Source organism: Uloborus diversus, chromosome 6, assembly GCF_026930045.1.
Source record: "Uloborus diversus isolate 005 chromosome 6, Udiv.v.3.1, whole genome shotgun sequence".
Taxonomy (NCBI): domain Eukaryota; kingdom Metazoa; phylum Arthropoda; class Arachnida; order Araneae; family Uloboridae; genus Uloborus; species Uloborus diversus.
The window spans coordinates 171822255-171839188 of NC_072736.1; the positions used below are offsets into that span (position 1 = coordinate 171822255).

The 16934-nt window shown below is 32.6% G+C and overlaps 1 protein-coding gene across 1 annotated transcript in view; it reads right to left on the minus strand.

Moving 5' to 3' along the window:
* The window catches only part of LOC129223735 (T-complex protein 1 subunit delta-like), a 56712-nt gene that overhangs the window by 24455 nt on the left and 15323 nt on the right, over positions 1-16934 (minus strand). The window contains exons 4-9 of the mRNA XM_054858091.1: positions 16209-16317; positions 15606-15748; positions 9455-9576; positions 7912-8047; positions 5645-5784; positions 1638-1734 (exon numbers count right to left, since the gene is read on the minus strand). Of these exons, the coding sequence (XP_054714066.1) occupies positions 1638-1734; positions 5645-5784; positions 7912-8047; positions 9455-9576; positions 15606-15748; positions 16209-16317 (747 nt within the window). The remainder of the gene's footprint in view (positions 1-1637; positions 1735-5644; positions 5785-7911; positions 8048-9454; positions 9577-15605; positions 15749-16208; positions 16318-16934) is intronic.

Sequence of the window (16934 nt, forward strand, 5' to 3'; positions counted from 1 at the left end):
AAATGTGCTCAACCACTGCTTAAATTTTATTTTTTTGTTTCAACTATTTTAAATATCTGCATATAAAATTTCTAATTAATATTTATAGCATAATTTAGTATAATGTAGAATGGTGTATAGGTATTAATATACTAAAGGGTTTCCCATCCCCCAGAGAGTGATGCCATGAGCCCTCCCCCTGAAAACTACAAGAATGATATTATCAACAGAAAAAAGAGAAAAAAAAATACAACAAAAATGTCCACTTTGAAATTTTGTTTTACAATCCCCCCCCCCCACGAATTTATTTGATTTTTTACAAAATTGATTGACTTTTAACAAAAAAAATACTGGACAGACCCCTGTTCAGTAGTCAGGGCATGTTTGCAAATATCAGGTGCCCACCAAGGACAGAAAGGGCGCTGGGTCATCAGATTGCACCGTTGAAACTTTTAGGTGGAGGGGGGGGAGGTAATTTGAGAAAGATTTTAGTCTCAGTTTGGGGTTAGGGTCTCGTTCTTGAGAGGGGAGTGCTTCATAGAATTTAGGGAGGTGCACCATCGTCTTTGGGGAAGGGGGGAGAGTCACCTCCTGCCATGTTTCAAATTTATTTTTTTTTTTTAAATAGTTTACTTTTTTTTTTAATGAAACCACGAGCGAAATTTTGCAGACAGATTATGAAGTTCTAAAAGCTTGTCGCAGACAGCTACAAAACTTTCTGCCACTGGGACCCACCTCCGGACGCTGCGAGGAGAAGCCAAGTCCAGTAAACTGCTACCATTCTACATGAAATACACCGCCAGCTCAGTCAATTCCAGCCGAGGACTGCAGTTTCGTGATAATTAGCTCTCATCAGCCCGGCATAGGACTAACCGAGCTGGAGGTGGAAAACCTCGTAACACACAGTAAGTTACACCCTATAAAATAGGGTGTAACTTACTGAATATACCTGCCTTGCCTACAATATTCGAGTTGAACCGAACCATTGTTTCGGTCTCTCGTCTGGTCAGTGCTAATTCTATGTTAGCTACCAGTTTGTTTGGCACTCTTGGCTTCCTTAAGAGGTTTTCCACCTCCAGCTCGGTTAGTCCTATGCCGGGCTGATGAGTGCTAATAAGCACAAAACTGCAGTCCTCGGCTGGAATTGACTGAGCTGGCGGTGTATTTCATGTATTTCTGCCTTAGCCCTGGCTATAGGGTGTAACTTACTGAATGCTACCATTCTACTGCCAGTTGGTGACGAAGAAAAACAAGCAAACCCAAGTTTAAACACAGGAAGAAAATGATTTTGAGTCAGTAGAGAGTATCCGAGATGTGATTGCTATCAACTGCAATGCAATTGTGAAGGTGTGGGCCATGTTTAGATTTTACAAGCTTTAATTTTAACCATTTTACTGGTGTTTTAGAAGTGAGAATGTTTTAATAAAACGTTTCATTTATATTGCTATTTTATATTCATAGTGCTACAACTGCAGATTGATACGTGCTTGTAATACAAAACCAAATGCAAGCATTATCAATATTATTTTTAGCTTTCCCATTCAAAAATAAATAAATAAATAAAAGCATCTTTCTAAAACAGGAAAACTACACAATTCAAAATAATGGAATAAGTTCCAGAATGCAAAATGTTTTTTGAACAAATGTTAAATACATACTTTGCAAATAAATTCAATATCTTCACGTTCAATATCTTTTACCACCATAATCTTCATCTTATTGAAAAAATGAAGAGCTAAATCTGTCACAGCATCCCTACAGAAAATAATTATGAAGTCAGTATTAATGCTAATTAACACAGGAGCTTATTTCATTCTTAATAACAGGTGAAAAAAAGAAAAAATAGTTTACATACACGTCATTTACTTGTTATTTTCATTAGTTTTGACCAAAAACGTTTTTAAATACATGTTGTACGCTCTCAATTCAGGTAGTGAGAAGCAAAAGGATGCAAGTGGCAAAATTAAAAATTTGGAGGTAACCAGTACACATGGAAGGTGAACCTCTCTCCACTGTCTTGGGGCAAGAGATTGTACTAGTAGCTCTGGTAGGTGCTGCTGTATAGCATAATTTAGAAAAAAAATTTAATGAAAGCCTAACTAGGATCTGATCTTTAAACATGTTTCACTCGAAACTTAAAATAGTCCACTTGCATCCCTTTGTTTCTCACTGCCTCAATAGTATTTGTAAAATACTGAATTTGAAAATGAAGAATTTAATCAAGTATAGTAAAAACCTTCTTTCTAATGGAGTTGGGCAAGAGGAACTACTTTTTGCAGACCTCTCTAGTGCAATCTCCTGATATAACATAGATTCCTTTCATGTAGAAACCACAATCAGCGGATACCATTACCACGAGAACTTGGTCGCCTAGCATCCCCACCAGATGGAGGCACCTGGGCTCCATTTGATGCGAAACTGCAAAAGGAGTTTAATTTTGCCAAAAGCATTCCAAGTCATACAAGTACTTGAGGAATCTTTTATAAGCCACATAATCATATGACATGGACACTTGATTTTCTGTATCTTGAAAATCCACCAACTGGAGTCAAGTTCAAACCTGCGCGTAGGGGCATTAGAGATCAGCGTTTAACCACATCACTCTGTTGGCACAATAATAAATAAAAATCTAAATATAAACCTTGACATTTAAATTTCGACCCCATTTTATTTTTTTCTAACAAGGTTCATACTCTTCCAGACAAAATGAATTTCAGGAGTTTTCAGGAGTCAAAAGCAAAATTTTCAGGAGTAATAACACTAGCGGTTTTTGCAAAAAAATTAGTTTCAGTAACATTTAATCTACTTTGCTGTCAAATTTTTAATCGATTAGTAATGTTTTTTCACACACTATTCAATCAAAAAAAAAAAAAAGAATTAAAAATTAGATTCAAAATATTTGAAAATAACAAGAACACACAAAATATTAGATATATCGACATATCAGTACTAAATATACTACAAAATAGCAATAGCACTACTAATTAGCAATATAGAAAATATGCTTAATAGATTTTGCTCTTAACACAAAAATTAGCACATGCTCTTGGTTCGTTCTCTAGTGGCAAGTGGCAATTACAATCAGTAACTGTAATGGGCATGTTTGAACAGAGTAACAGGTCAATCGGTTCGAACACACTCCATGTCTTTGCGAAAAGCACTGGGTGATCTGTATAATACGAGAATTTTTATTGGTTGCCAGCGATTCAATATGGCTGCCTAAATGGAGATGACATGGAATTAAAATTGGCAATTGTTGTTGAAAATTATTTTCAGGAGAAGAGGGGAAAAACCAGGAGGTTAAAACAAAAATTCAGGAGTTTTAAGGGCCCTTAGAAGAAAAACTTAAATTTCAGGAGTTTTTCAGGATTTTCAGGAGGCGTACGAACCCTGTTGTAAAATGCATTTCTACTAAAGTTTGAAGTAACAATACAGCATTTACAATGTATCACAGAATACCATGCTGTTTCCATCCAGAAAATTTAAAGAAATCGAAAATAAAATATGGTAGTACATACTTTTTTCTTTTTAAAAAAATAGACTTTTCTAAATAATATCTGAAATAGCTCAAGATGATAATTGTTGTAAAGTGTGTGTAGAGAGATCTTGTGCCATCTATCACAGATAAGATGGCATCCCACCCAGTATTTACGATCTGTCTTAGCTAAAAGTCAACAACAATTACGCTTATGGCAACTGTCATAAAAAGAATCTTTGCAGATCTGAATAGAATTAGTAAATGAAGACAGAGATTTACTACCTAGGAAACAAATAGAACTGTGTTCAGTATTTTACTACTTGAAAAAAAATATATACAGTGAAGCACTGTTTATACGTTTTTGAAGGGACTGTATGAAAAAATCGTACAAATGAAAAAACGTATAAAAGGTATAGGTTAATGTATATTAGACTCTGAAGGAACCAATTTTAAAAACGTGTAATTGATAAAAACGTATAAAAGAGAAACGTATAAACGGTATATTTATCAACCTCAAAAATAAAAATCTTAAAAATTCATGATTAAAAAAAAGGAAATTTATAAATGAAATAATTTTGTAAAAGTATCGAGTAAGAACATTAAAAACAAATAAAGATGAAAATTATTTAGCAATACTACATCCCCTCTCTTCCATCTAACAAGGAAATCCGTAAGCTTTCATTGCAGGTTTGTAAGTAGCATATGAATCTGTCAAAGCAACTACAATAGATAACTCTCAGGAGTTTTGATTTTTAGGTCCACATTTTGTTAGAGAAATGAGATTTTGTGAACTTTCCTTCTTTATGGGTACAGCAGGCTCTCTATTTAATGACTTTCAAGGGACCGCAAAAAATCGTCCTTAAATAGAATGCATTTAAAACTACAGTGGAGCATCCGGGACCGTGAAAAGTCGTCTTTAAATAGAGAAAGTCATTAAATAGAGCGTTGTTAAGCAAAGAGCCAACTGTATTTTGCCTTTTTTTTTGTGAAATTTTTCTTACCATTTCATAAAGAGTAATTTCAGTTATCACAATTCAAATCGGAAATTCCCCCCATTTGGCCCAAAGGACTTTGGTGGGAATGACTTTCAAGTTGAAGGGATTCTTTCTTTTCATTGAAGATTTGTTTTCAGGCAAGTTTATTCAACTTAAAAGCTATGAAAGAGCTTATTCAGTAAGTGAAATTTTGAGAACGAACTAATTTTAAAATAAGGAATTCAGTGATGAGGTCACTTTTATGATTGAATTTTGTGAAGTGTCCATTTCTAGGGGGCCGTAAGCGGACTCAATGCATGTCTGGATAAACCCCTGACCTTAAAAATGTAGTAACACTTTAATGTGTGGAGATCATAACCAGTAACAAATACTGCTAACACATTGCAAAAAAATAATGTAACCATCAAGTTAAAATATGTTTACGTAATAAAGCATACAACTGAGAATATAAAAATAAACAATGCATTAAGAGAAAAAAAAATATTTTGCTATTGATACAGGCCTCCCAACAGATTTTCAATTGGTCCGTAGGGAAAAAGGAAAAATTTTGCTGAACATTTCTAATTTGCCAATTTTTACTGATTGATTGACTGAAAAATTAGTTTTTAATTCAAATTATTTTCCCCAGAACAAGAAACTACACCCAAGGAATATTTTGGGCCATTCCACGAAAAAGTCAACCCGTTGTCCCGCACGTGACGGTTCATATATTTCGTTGAAAAGTAATAATTTTAAAGGGTAATGACGATTTTTTTTCTTAAGAAATCACACATAAGTTTTAATTTGTTAAGCAGAAAAAATTTGTTCATTATAATTTTAAAGTGTTATTTTTAATGAAATGGCATCACGTGTAGGACAAAATGGCCGTTTTCCGTGGAATGGCCCTTTTACACCTATCAAGAGTTTTGAATTCCAGCTGACGTCTCCATTTGCTTAAAAAGACTTATAAATTATGGTGGAATGGAACAAGTATTATTATTTTTTTTTTTAGAAAAAAAACAACAAAGAGACAAAACAGGCTGCAGAGAAATTTCAAAATGAAACTGATATTTTAAAGGAAAAGAGGGAAAATGAGGACCAGAATTCGAGGGAAAAAAACTAGAAATTAAAAAAGGAGCCAGTTGGAAACCCTGTGATATGACACAAACTTCATGATTAAAGAAAATGTTAACTGAAGAATTTATAAACTCACCTAAGAATAGATTTCTGTATCAGTAGCACATTGCATCCTGCCTTTTTGACTTGTTTTACAATATTAAGTAGATATGCTCTTTCTTCCCTAAGCACACGGTCCATTTGCGTGTAATCGGACACAACTATACGATGATCCATCTAAACAGAACAAATTTTAACTACAGTGAAACCTGTGTATAACAATACTGTCTCTAACAATAAACCTGTCTATAACGATATTTTCTTTGGTCCCAGAAAAAACAATGGAAGCATAAATAACCAAACTGTCTATAACGATAACCTGTTTACATACTTGCCAACCTTCGAAGGAAAAAAAACAGGAGATCCCACTGGAGGTATATAGTTGATTCACCAGCAACATATCTTCATAACAGAATCATTAAATTATGCTTTTAAATAACATGAATACTAAATTTAAAATGAAATGGGGATTTTTCGCAGATGTAAGCAAATTGGTAGCAGCAAGAAAAATATACTGCAAAGGAAAACTAAATAATAAGGAGTGAATTGGCTTAAAGTTTTGTACATTCTCCAGTCTCTACCAAAAAAGCAGCTACAAAAATTTAATTATAAAATTCCGAAAAAAAGTCAACATATATTGAAAATACAATATAAAATAAGTAGGTATAGGGTAGCCCATGGTAAAATAACTTCAAACTTTCAAAATAATTGAAATATTTCCTAGATGCAAAAGGATTGAAACCTGCTGCAATTTTCGGCAAAGCACGTGCTTCGTTGAGCATGTAATGTGGAAAGCTTCCAAAAAACTAATTTTTACTAAATGAGCCATTAATTGGAAAAATTCTTATTCCCTGACATTGGTAGACTAGAAAAGGGCGCCATCTATTGAGAAGAAAGTGAAACTTTTTAATGATTGACTGAAAAAACTGCAAAAACGGGAGAAAATAATAAAAAACGGAAAATCGGGAGATGGAAGCAAAAAATGGGAATCTCCCGTTAAAAACAGTAGAGTTGGCAAGTATGTGTCTACAACAATATTTTTTTAAGTCCCAACAGTATCGTTGTAGACAGGTTTTACTGTATTGATTGTTAGAACACAACAAGCACAATAAAAATTAAATCATGTTAACCATGCAACAACTCTGAAACAACTTAAACCGCATATAACTTATTAATATAAATAAAGACTGCAGGTGTCAAATGCATAGTTGCTAACATTAAAAGATGAAAATTAACGACTTTGTATGAAAAAATTTAGTGACAAAAATTCGAGAGTAAAAAGGATTTTTTTAATATAAGTGGGATCCAAAATTTAGAAAATAGGATTACTATTTTAACTCATCAACATTTAGGTTTGAAAAGGTGTTTTAAAAGAGGCATAAAGTTTCTTTTAAGTTATAAATGATAATAACCATTCCTTGGACAGGTGAAAATATAGGAAATTCAAATAAAAATTGGTAACATTTTGACAACAATTTCGGGAAATAAAAATGAAGTAAGTATTTTTCAAAAATGAACAGATATTCAATTTTCATATTTGTGTATGATAAGGTTTTGTTTTCGGGATTGATTTATTGTAAGATTTTTCTTGAAATTCTAGCCACTGAAAAATTCCCTTTTTAGAGAATTTTGTTGTTTGACAAATTCAGAAAACCTCCTTTTATTTCACCAGTTATTAAGAATGAAATAAGCTCTAGTGTTAATTAGTATTAATACTGACTTCATAATTATTTTATTAGGGAGTTTCCTGAACAAAAAGTTATCAGTTATGCTGTTATGCACATGTAAAATATGCAACAGACTTGGGGGGTTATTCATGACAGCAGAAATGCATACTAATGTCGATTGGCTACCTCAGATCCCAAAAAGAAAATGTCCGACATGGTGATTTTTAAATTTAGAATCATGCAAATTATTTTATTGAGAGAATTTAACATATTCATATCCATACCTCAGCATAATTTTTCTCAGTGTAAAATAAAGTATATTCTTGAATTTTAATTTAAAAAAAAGCGCTTAAATTAGTATCCACAGCTAAAGAACTTGTTTTAAACAGGAGAAAGAGTTAAATAAAAAATCATTTTTGAAACAACTATTAAGTTTAAGAGCTAAAGAGTATAATGGTAAAGTGAAAGATATAGTACTTTTTCTGTATAAATACAGTAATTACCACTATCAAAGGATTATTTCAGAAAAGCTGCATAACACTAATACAACAAAGTACAAAACTGAGTTTAAATGTGAAACACATTTTACATACAAAAATTACAATGCTTTAAATATTTTGACAAAACCAAAACTTACATTAGTTTTTGGGGGTGACACACAAAATTGTATTAGTCCAATTTTAGCCTTTTCAATTTTAGTCACTCCAGCTAATCCTGCACTCTTTTGTTTAAACAAAAGACCATCAATCAATTCAATATCATCAACAGTTCCCCTAATGGAATAAAGCAACAATATATAATAAATTAATATAAATTTGGGCTTTTAGCACTCTTTACGCAAGAGGATGCAAAAGAGATTGCCATCGGCCTTGTTGTTGTTGATAAAAGTAAAAAAAATTGACTGAACCTGTTGGAGGAAGACAATTATGCCGGATGCTTTCTCATCTACTTTTGCATAGAGAAAGGGATGCCTGGTAACCTCAAAACATGTGTCAGCAGTTTCTAGCAAATTTTTACCAATAAATGCTGTTTAATAATCTTTTACTCATCAGAACAAAGGTATTTAACTTTGAGAGCAGTTTGCTCACAAAGGTTTTATCGACTTGGAAAGAAATAAGAATGAAGAACCAAGAATCAAGAAAAGAATGAATTCCAGATAAGGGGTTTTGAAGGAGCACAATAGTGGCTGAAGTATTTTCATATAGAAATCAGTCTTAAACTGAACTCCAACATCAAGAGGTTCTTAAAGCTTTAATGAGAATTAATGACTATTGTACATCTAAAACACATGTTTAAAGGCAAAAAATTACAGACAATTACACTTTTTTTCTTTTTGAAATGTAATGTACAGTCGAACCTCCATATATCGAACTTCCACATATCAAAATGTTCTATATATTGAAATTCCAGCAAATTTCTGTGTTCATTACATAGAAAAATTGTTTCTATATATCGAAAAAATCTCTATATATCGAATTTTTTTTGAGACATTCGTAGATTTTTTTTTTTCCTTTTTAGACTGTTTGTCTCATGAAAAATAAAGGTTAGGGGAGAAAATTATGTTCACTAAAGGTTGCTACGAAACTCATAAAGAATCTGGGGTTCAGGGGTGTGTAGATAGGTCGTTGTTTCGTTCTAGAATTCCTAAATTTCCTCAAGTTTATTTCAAATATCTTAGTTGTAACTAGTAACATTGTAAAATCAGTTTCAAGTCATCCCTTTTGTTCTGTTGATTATCGTTCTTAGTCGTTTTAGCTGCAGTAAAAATCATTCAAGTAGATTAATTTTTTACTTTTCTCTCTTTGTCAAAACAAAAATCCCCTAATGTTGCAGATCAAGTTGAATTGCCGAGGAATGAAGATGTATTAAGGTGCAAAAATGTAATTTGTTATTTTTTAATTATTAACTTTCATTTAATCCGATGCTCGTATAAATTAGAAATTAAGTTTCATTCCCCAAAATTAGCTTCAATTTTAATGTTTTAGGAGATTTTTAGGAAAAAATAAAACAGTTTCTATATATCGAATTTTTTTCCGGCAAATTTGCTACTTCGATATATGGAGGTCCGACTGTATTTCTTTCACAAATAGGGTGTTATAACTGTAGAACTATGCTCCTCAAAACTGAAAACCGAAATACCAAGTCATAACAAAAATATTTAGGATTAATTTTAAACATACCCCAATTGTTTCATTATCTTAATATCCTTCATATTCACATTGGTATCAACAGTTGGGTTAATGACTTTCATCACAGCATCAACAGCTAGAGGAGCAAGGAGCACGGAATGCTGGGAAACAATCTGTAAAAAAAAATACATGAGACTATACCTAACTAACTTCTTAAAACCATTTCAAATAAATTGGTAAGAAAATAAATCTCCAATCAGCAATATAATACTTTGTTACTAATAAACTTCCTATGCTAAAATATCTATTCCTCTAAAAGTCAAAAGTGGGAAACAGTAATTAAAATAGTCTTTCTGATTAAAAAAATTATTCTGTTTATCTGTACCCCCCCCCCTTTTTTTTGTTTGACCAGTGCGCAATTTACTGCTATTGAAAAAATAAAGAACGAAAAAAAAAAGTCTGTGGGTCTAAGATACTTGTAATACAGTATACTCTCTATGGACTGATACAAGGGATGGGGCAATGGGGGAGAGCGCCCCTCCCTTGAGGGACTCTACAGGCAATTTTTAACAAGAAAATCCAAAAGTATTTTTTGCATCTGCAAAAAAAGTTAAGGGAACTCTAAACTGGAAAATTTTCGGAATGTTTCAAACTTGAGCAGAGGAAGGAATGAGGTTCAAGCTATCTTTCCTCTGCTAAATTTTCAAAACTGCAGTTCCAAAAATACAATTTTAAACGATATTGGTTTATGTTTGTGGAGAGGGTTCGGAAACTTTAAATTTTTTTTCGAAATTCAAGTTTAAAATTCAATTTAAAAAATGGCTAATTTACCAGTTTTAAAGGTAATGCAAAATAATTTCTACATTAATTATGTTTGAAATAATTGAAGCAATTATAATATGTGATGTTTTCATTTTTTTTTTTAGAGAAAAATATCTTTTATAATTAAAAGTATTGGAACTTATTGTGTTGCAAATGAGAATTTAAATTTTAAAATGAAGTTTGTTTGTAAAGTAAAAAATTAGACTGAAAAATCTAAGGTTTTTTTATGTGATAGAACATACTTATCGTAGCAAAAATTGAAAATAAATGATTGGTTAAACTTTTTCCTTGCATTTGAACTCAAAATTCGATTCAAAAAACTTCATAATACTGTTATTATGAAAAAGATAAAATCATAAGAACAACTTACAGTTGCCTCATTTAATCATGAAATCCCAAAAATGTTTAACAGGCTGTAGTGCCTAAACCATTTGAGATTCACCATAAATATTTTGTAAGCTTTCTTAAATACATAAAAAAGTAACCACGGCAGGTTTCATTAAAATCCGAGACTGTGGGAGTCAGATCACATTTTTTTTAAATAAGACTTGTGCATTTTTACTAAAAAAGATTTAAGAAATAGAAACATTATTGAAATAATGAAAAAAAATAAGCAGATACAAGGTAGCATATGGAAAAAAACCCTTCCAACATTAAAAATGATTGAAATATTAGCAGGATGCAAAAAGATTGAAATCTCAAACAATAGGTGCAATTTTTGGCGATGCACGTGTTTAACGTAGTTGGCGTACTTCCCAAACACACGTTTTTTGCAGATATCGTGGAGGATGAACATACCAGAGGGAAAAACAGAAAGAATAAGAAAACGCTGACCAAAAATTAAGAAAATTCGGAATCTTTTCAGATTTTTAAGAAAAATGGTAATAAATAAGATTGCGTTACGAGACCTGAAAAAGGCAAATAGAGGAGGACAGTTTTTAAAAGCTAACAGAGAAAGCTGGAAAGCTCATCTCTGAAAATGTAATGATTTACCATGACTAAACTTATCAAAAATTTGGATTAAAAAGTTGCAGAACAGTTTCGAGCACCTTGGAACAAAGGAAGTTGGACAAAGGATTGCACCATTCCCTCTGTCTCTAAAGGGGTTTTCTGTTCGTCTCCCCTTTTCACGGAGGTGGAAATAGAGTCAAAAGGTCCAGCGAAACGGTGTGAGAAGAGTAAAAAGATTTAGGTAGGTTTTTTTCAGCTTCTCCTTCAGGACTTGCATTTTCCGACACCACCGGGCTATAGAATGAAAGTGACAGTAGATAAGCTTCCCCGAATCATTCCTTTCTAACCCCTGAGAGGAATCATGAAGGATGGGAGAAATTTTTCGAAACATTCCTCGAGTAACTTCAAACTGCGGTTTTTTTCGGAAAAATTATACTCGATTTCGAAAAATATTCGACATAACAAGGTTTTGATTAAAACTCTTCGACATAAGAATGAAAAATAACGTTAGATAAATAAGCAAAATCAAGGGAAAAATTATTTTTTGTCTTATCAAGGTTTTCAAGACATCAAAGTTTGAGGTATCGAGAGTATACTGCAGTATCAATCAGATTATGTGTGCATTTACAACAGGATAGCTTCTTATGCAAAGAATTTTTGCAGTTGAACACTTTTTCTATTTTATTAATAGCATGTACAAAGTCAAGTAAAACATGCAGTCTTTATGCATCCTCAACATAAATTGGAATTTTCTCTTTCAAAATATTAAGACTGCTTAAAAGCAGTCAAATCCATAAAATGCGTCAAAAATCTTAAAAGCGTGCATGAATAATTTTTGATTTTGTTTTACATCATTTAATGAATATAAAAAGCACATAGAAATGACTTCTTAGAATTCTTATTATAAGTGGTTTCTGGAAATAAAGTATTTGTTTTAAGTTCCTACACTATTTCCCCATGTTGATAATTTAATACACTACTTTATAGTTGTTTTTTTAATAAAATTCAATTGACACGTTTTTTTTAATTACTAATTTAATAAAAAAAGCAGCATCTTTTTTTAAAATATTTTTAATTAACAGTTTAAAATGTTTCAAATACTGCATTTTATACTAACATATGATGGTTTTCAAGTAGAACAAAAAGAGGGAACCATCATCATTGGTAATGTAAATCAGGGAAATTTGGTAAATTTAATCAGGGATATCAGGAGAAAAGTTGGGGAAAATTTTTTCATTGTCCCTTTTGCCACTCTTTAAAATCAAAAACATAATGCTAAGTTGATAATCATCTCACACACATACTGTTATTTCATCACTGCAAGGGGGGGGGAATCAACTTCTCCATAAAACAAGTGAAATAAATTGTTATTGTTGTTAGAGGTATTATTTTCAGTGAAAACATCTTTTATGTATATCTATTCAGGAGCCCCCCCCCCCAATACCACAAACAACAAGAGCAACCTAAACATAACTAAAATATTCAATAGAGCACCCTGCAACATGAAGCATTACCCCCCCCCCCTCCAGATACCCCAATTTTATGAAAAGAAAATATCGTCGCCTCAGACCAACAGTAAGACATCTAATCCCAGGAATAACGCTAAGATATCCTACTGTTGCTCTGAGGCGCCGATATATCGAAACATTGAGATGTATCGGAATATCGCAAATTAATATTGGTGATGTGTCTCAATGTTAAAATCTACAACATTGCTTAGCCCTACCAGACACTGATCATGAACTTTTACAATGTGGGAGCAAGTGGAAGTCAAAACTAATAAAATAATATGGCTATTTCCCGCCGTCCCAAACAATTAAGATCCCCACAATCATAAATCACCGATGGGAGCCCATTTAGAAAAATCTAAATTTTAAAACCTGATTTACTGGAAATAAAAATGCTTGCATTATGGCAGAGGATGAAGCAGTGGCGGATCCAGAGGCCTGTTTTGAGGGGGGGGGGGGCGATTTTATCCATGGGCGATTGGTCCATAAAAAATTTGGGGGGAGGGGGGTCAGAGAAGTTACGGGAGGGGGGATGTGGGCAGCGCCCTTATTTATTTATTTATTATTTTATTTCAAATTTTATAAAATTGGGCTATGGTATTTTTGTTGTTGGTTGAATGATCGTCTCAAAAAAAAAAAAAAAACCTAGGGACACGACCTGAAATCTCGAGACAAATATCAACAGTAGACTTCCTTTTTTCGATTCAAAGCTCCAATTTAATCTTCATCAAAAAACGTGACAAACATTTAAAGTACCCTTATTAAGTCAATTCTTCTTTCTTTAAACACGTGAATCGATCAGCACCAGCATTTTCCAGTCGATCTATAACTTTGAAGTTAGAAAAACAGAGGGGCAGTGCCCCTTTGTTTTTGAAAAGGAGGGGCAGTTGCCCCCACGAGCCGCCTATGATTCTATCCCGTCCGTTCTCACATGCGCTCAAAAGTATCGGACGCACAAAAGCTATTTCGTTGCGAAGATCATTCATGAGCTTTTAAATTGAGTCTTACAAATAAAGGAAATACATTCCCTTATATCGCCATTTTTTATATATTTTCTCTCATCCTATTATGGAATGAAAAAAAATACCATTCTAATGTAACGTGGGATTTTCAGAGATCGATATGACATGGATTTATGAGGCATTTCTATGAATCTCCTCGGTAATACATTTTTGAATAAAAAAAATGTCTAATGATTGCAGAAAAAATGAAAACAAGCAACTACCAAAGTTCACTATAACTACAAATAGCGGCAGTAAAAAACGCGAAACAAAAGTTTAAAATAAAGATATATCGAAATAAATCTTGTAACAAAAATTGCTTTTATGATAGAACCAGAAGCAAATAAAGCGGTTAATTTTCGTTATACAAAACATAATTTTCCACTATTTAACCAGTATTAAAATAAATTTAGGATCAAAATAAAACGTTTTAAGTGTAGTTTACTTTTGTTTGAATAAGATTTTACTAGGAAATGCGAAATACAAGAGACAGAAAAGATCTTCTAACAATTAAAAAAAAAATTGATCTGTTAAAAAACCATATTCTGTTACAGCATTGTTAAATTACACTTAATCAGTGGCGTAGCAAACTTGGATGTCAACCGGGGTGGTAATCTGGGCTATCACCCCTCACCCCTCCCCATCAACCGAAGGAGAAAAAAAATCTTATTCAATGTTCGATGAAAGAAACGAAGTTCATACAATATTCGTAAACAAAGCGAAATTGTGTCCCCCCCCCCTCCCCGAGAGGGATATTATCCGAAATAAACGTTTCCCTCGTATTGATACCAATGCATTTGGGAGATTATAAAACATATGCGAATTTCTGTTGGTATTTACATTTTTCCGGAACTCTTAAATGCGTTTTGGGTGTCTCCGCCCCCCCCCCCCGCCCCACTCCATATGAGTACCAGCCGCCTCAAATGCCCTTCTAGTGAGACCAATATGTTTGATAGAAAAAAAATATTTTTTTTTCATGTTGGAAATAAAATTCAGAATTGAAACATCGAAATTTCTCATATTCATTTTAGTGTCACACTCTAGGGGGTGTCACCCGGCTTAGCCCCGCCCTGCAAAATAATTTTTAATATAAATTGAAATGTTGGGGAATTTTTTTTAGAATTGAAGCATTTAAATTTTTCAAAAAAAGTTGAAGATCAATTTCAGGTGCCATCCGCGCCACCGTAGCAATGCTACTGACTTCATCAACTCACATTTATATATAAAATAATTAAATTTATCAAATAGATGAAGGAGAAAAAAAACCCGTATTTTCATATCAATCAACTAAAAAACCGCAAATTAAGGGAATATGTAATACCCCCCCCCCTGGAGCAAAAATAAAACGTATGTATGGCACCAGTTATAAATATGAAGGAATGATTACACCTTCGAACAATATAAAACAAACGCTAAGAAGGAAATACGCTTTCAATTTTTAACATTTATCATTTAAATTTTGAGCATAAATGAAAAAAATTTAATGTATAAATTTTGAATTTGAAAAAAATTAGATTATTCTTCAGAAAGTGTTCAAACAAAAACGATTTATTTTGGTATGCAACCTAATAGTAAAAAAAAAACCACGAAGTCTGTTGGGGGGGGGGGGGGCGATCGCCCCGATCGCCCCCCCCCCTGTGGATCCGCCAATGGGATGAAGCATAAGGACTGAAGTACAAACACAGGAAAAATAAGAACTCGTGGTCAATTATAGAACGTATATTGTTACAACAGAATACTCAACAAGAATGAGAAGTTTTAAGAACTTAACAAACCAGTAAATTTTACTTCAAAACATTAACACTATCATATTTAATTTGTTTGTGCAAGAATACTATTCACTCCCGCCATTGTAAATAATCTTCTCTCACAGAAGTCTGCACAAATGCAAAGAGTTAAGAATGAAAAAATCTACAAAACCTTTGAGCTGAGGGCAGTTGTAGCACTCTTCAAGAGACTTTCTCGGTCATTTAGTTCTACAGGTACTGCCATGTCATTCAGAACTTCAACAGCTTTCGCACCAGCATGCTGAAAAGACTCGGATATTGTTGTAGGATGGATCCCTGCAACATAAACAAAAGTTGTAACGTAGCCCAAAAATTTAATAATACAGGAAACATAAAAACACAATCAAGTTTCTCTAACATAAATACAGGGAAATCCTGTTACAACAAACTTTAAGGTAACCACAAATTTTGTTCCTTGTAATGGGGTTTTTATTGTACTGGTATCCAAACAATGTAACAGCAATTAAATTGGGATTAAAAATTAGTTTCGTTAAAACAAATTTTATAGTATGTACAACTGCACTGTATAAGATTTTATATTAAAAACAAAAAGGTACTACACTTCAAAATAAAATTATCATGCTTGATTTCTTAAAAACAAAAAAAAAAAAAGTTTGGGTTAATTCCCAGGCAAATAATGTACTGCCCATTGGACATTGACATGGCTCACATCACTAATCCTAGCAAAGAATTATTTATACTTGATCCATTTCTCTCTTAATAATTATATTTATACCTTTATCCAACAGTTTTGCAGCTGCATCCAGAAGACTACCTGCAATCACAACTACAGATGTAGTACCATCACCAGCTTCAATGTCTTGTGCTTTAGACAAATCGACGAGCTGAAATTTGGAAGCAGTTATAGTTTTAAAACTTTTAAACAAAATAACAAATAAATAGTAAAAGATCAGAAATCTCACATAGTACAGATGCTAAAACTATCAAAAACTTAATGGCTAACATTTTTTTTTTTAATTTCAACACGTTTTTTTTTTATTATTACGATTCAACCAGACATTTTAAAAATAATGTTCAACTATTGTGTAAGAACATAAGTGAGAGGGGAGGGGGTCATGAGGACGTTTTTAATTTCATACGGAAAACTAACCTTATTAATTTTATTTCTCAATCACAGTGGAGTCTCAAAAATCCAAGGTAATTGGATCCCCTCACCTCAGATTACTGAAAACTTGGATTATCTGGAAAAATTTTCCACAACCTCAAACTTGTGGGTCATTCTCCAGAAAACATAACTTTTGAATGCAAATATTTTTCAATTTCAAAACCTTTTTTCTTTTCACTCTCACATGAAAGTGTTACCTACTAGAAGTTACCATAAACAATAACCCAGCTAAGTTCCAATTATTTTACTCATAAATTAAAATAAATAAATAAAAAATGCCTTGTTCATGGAAATAAAAAAAAGAAAAGAACTTTTAATATTTAAAAATTGAGGCCA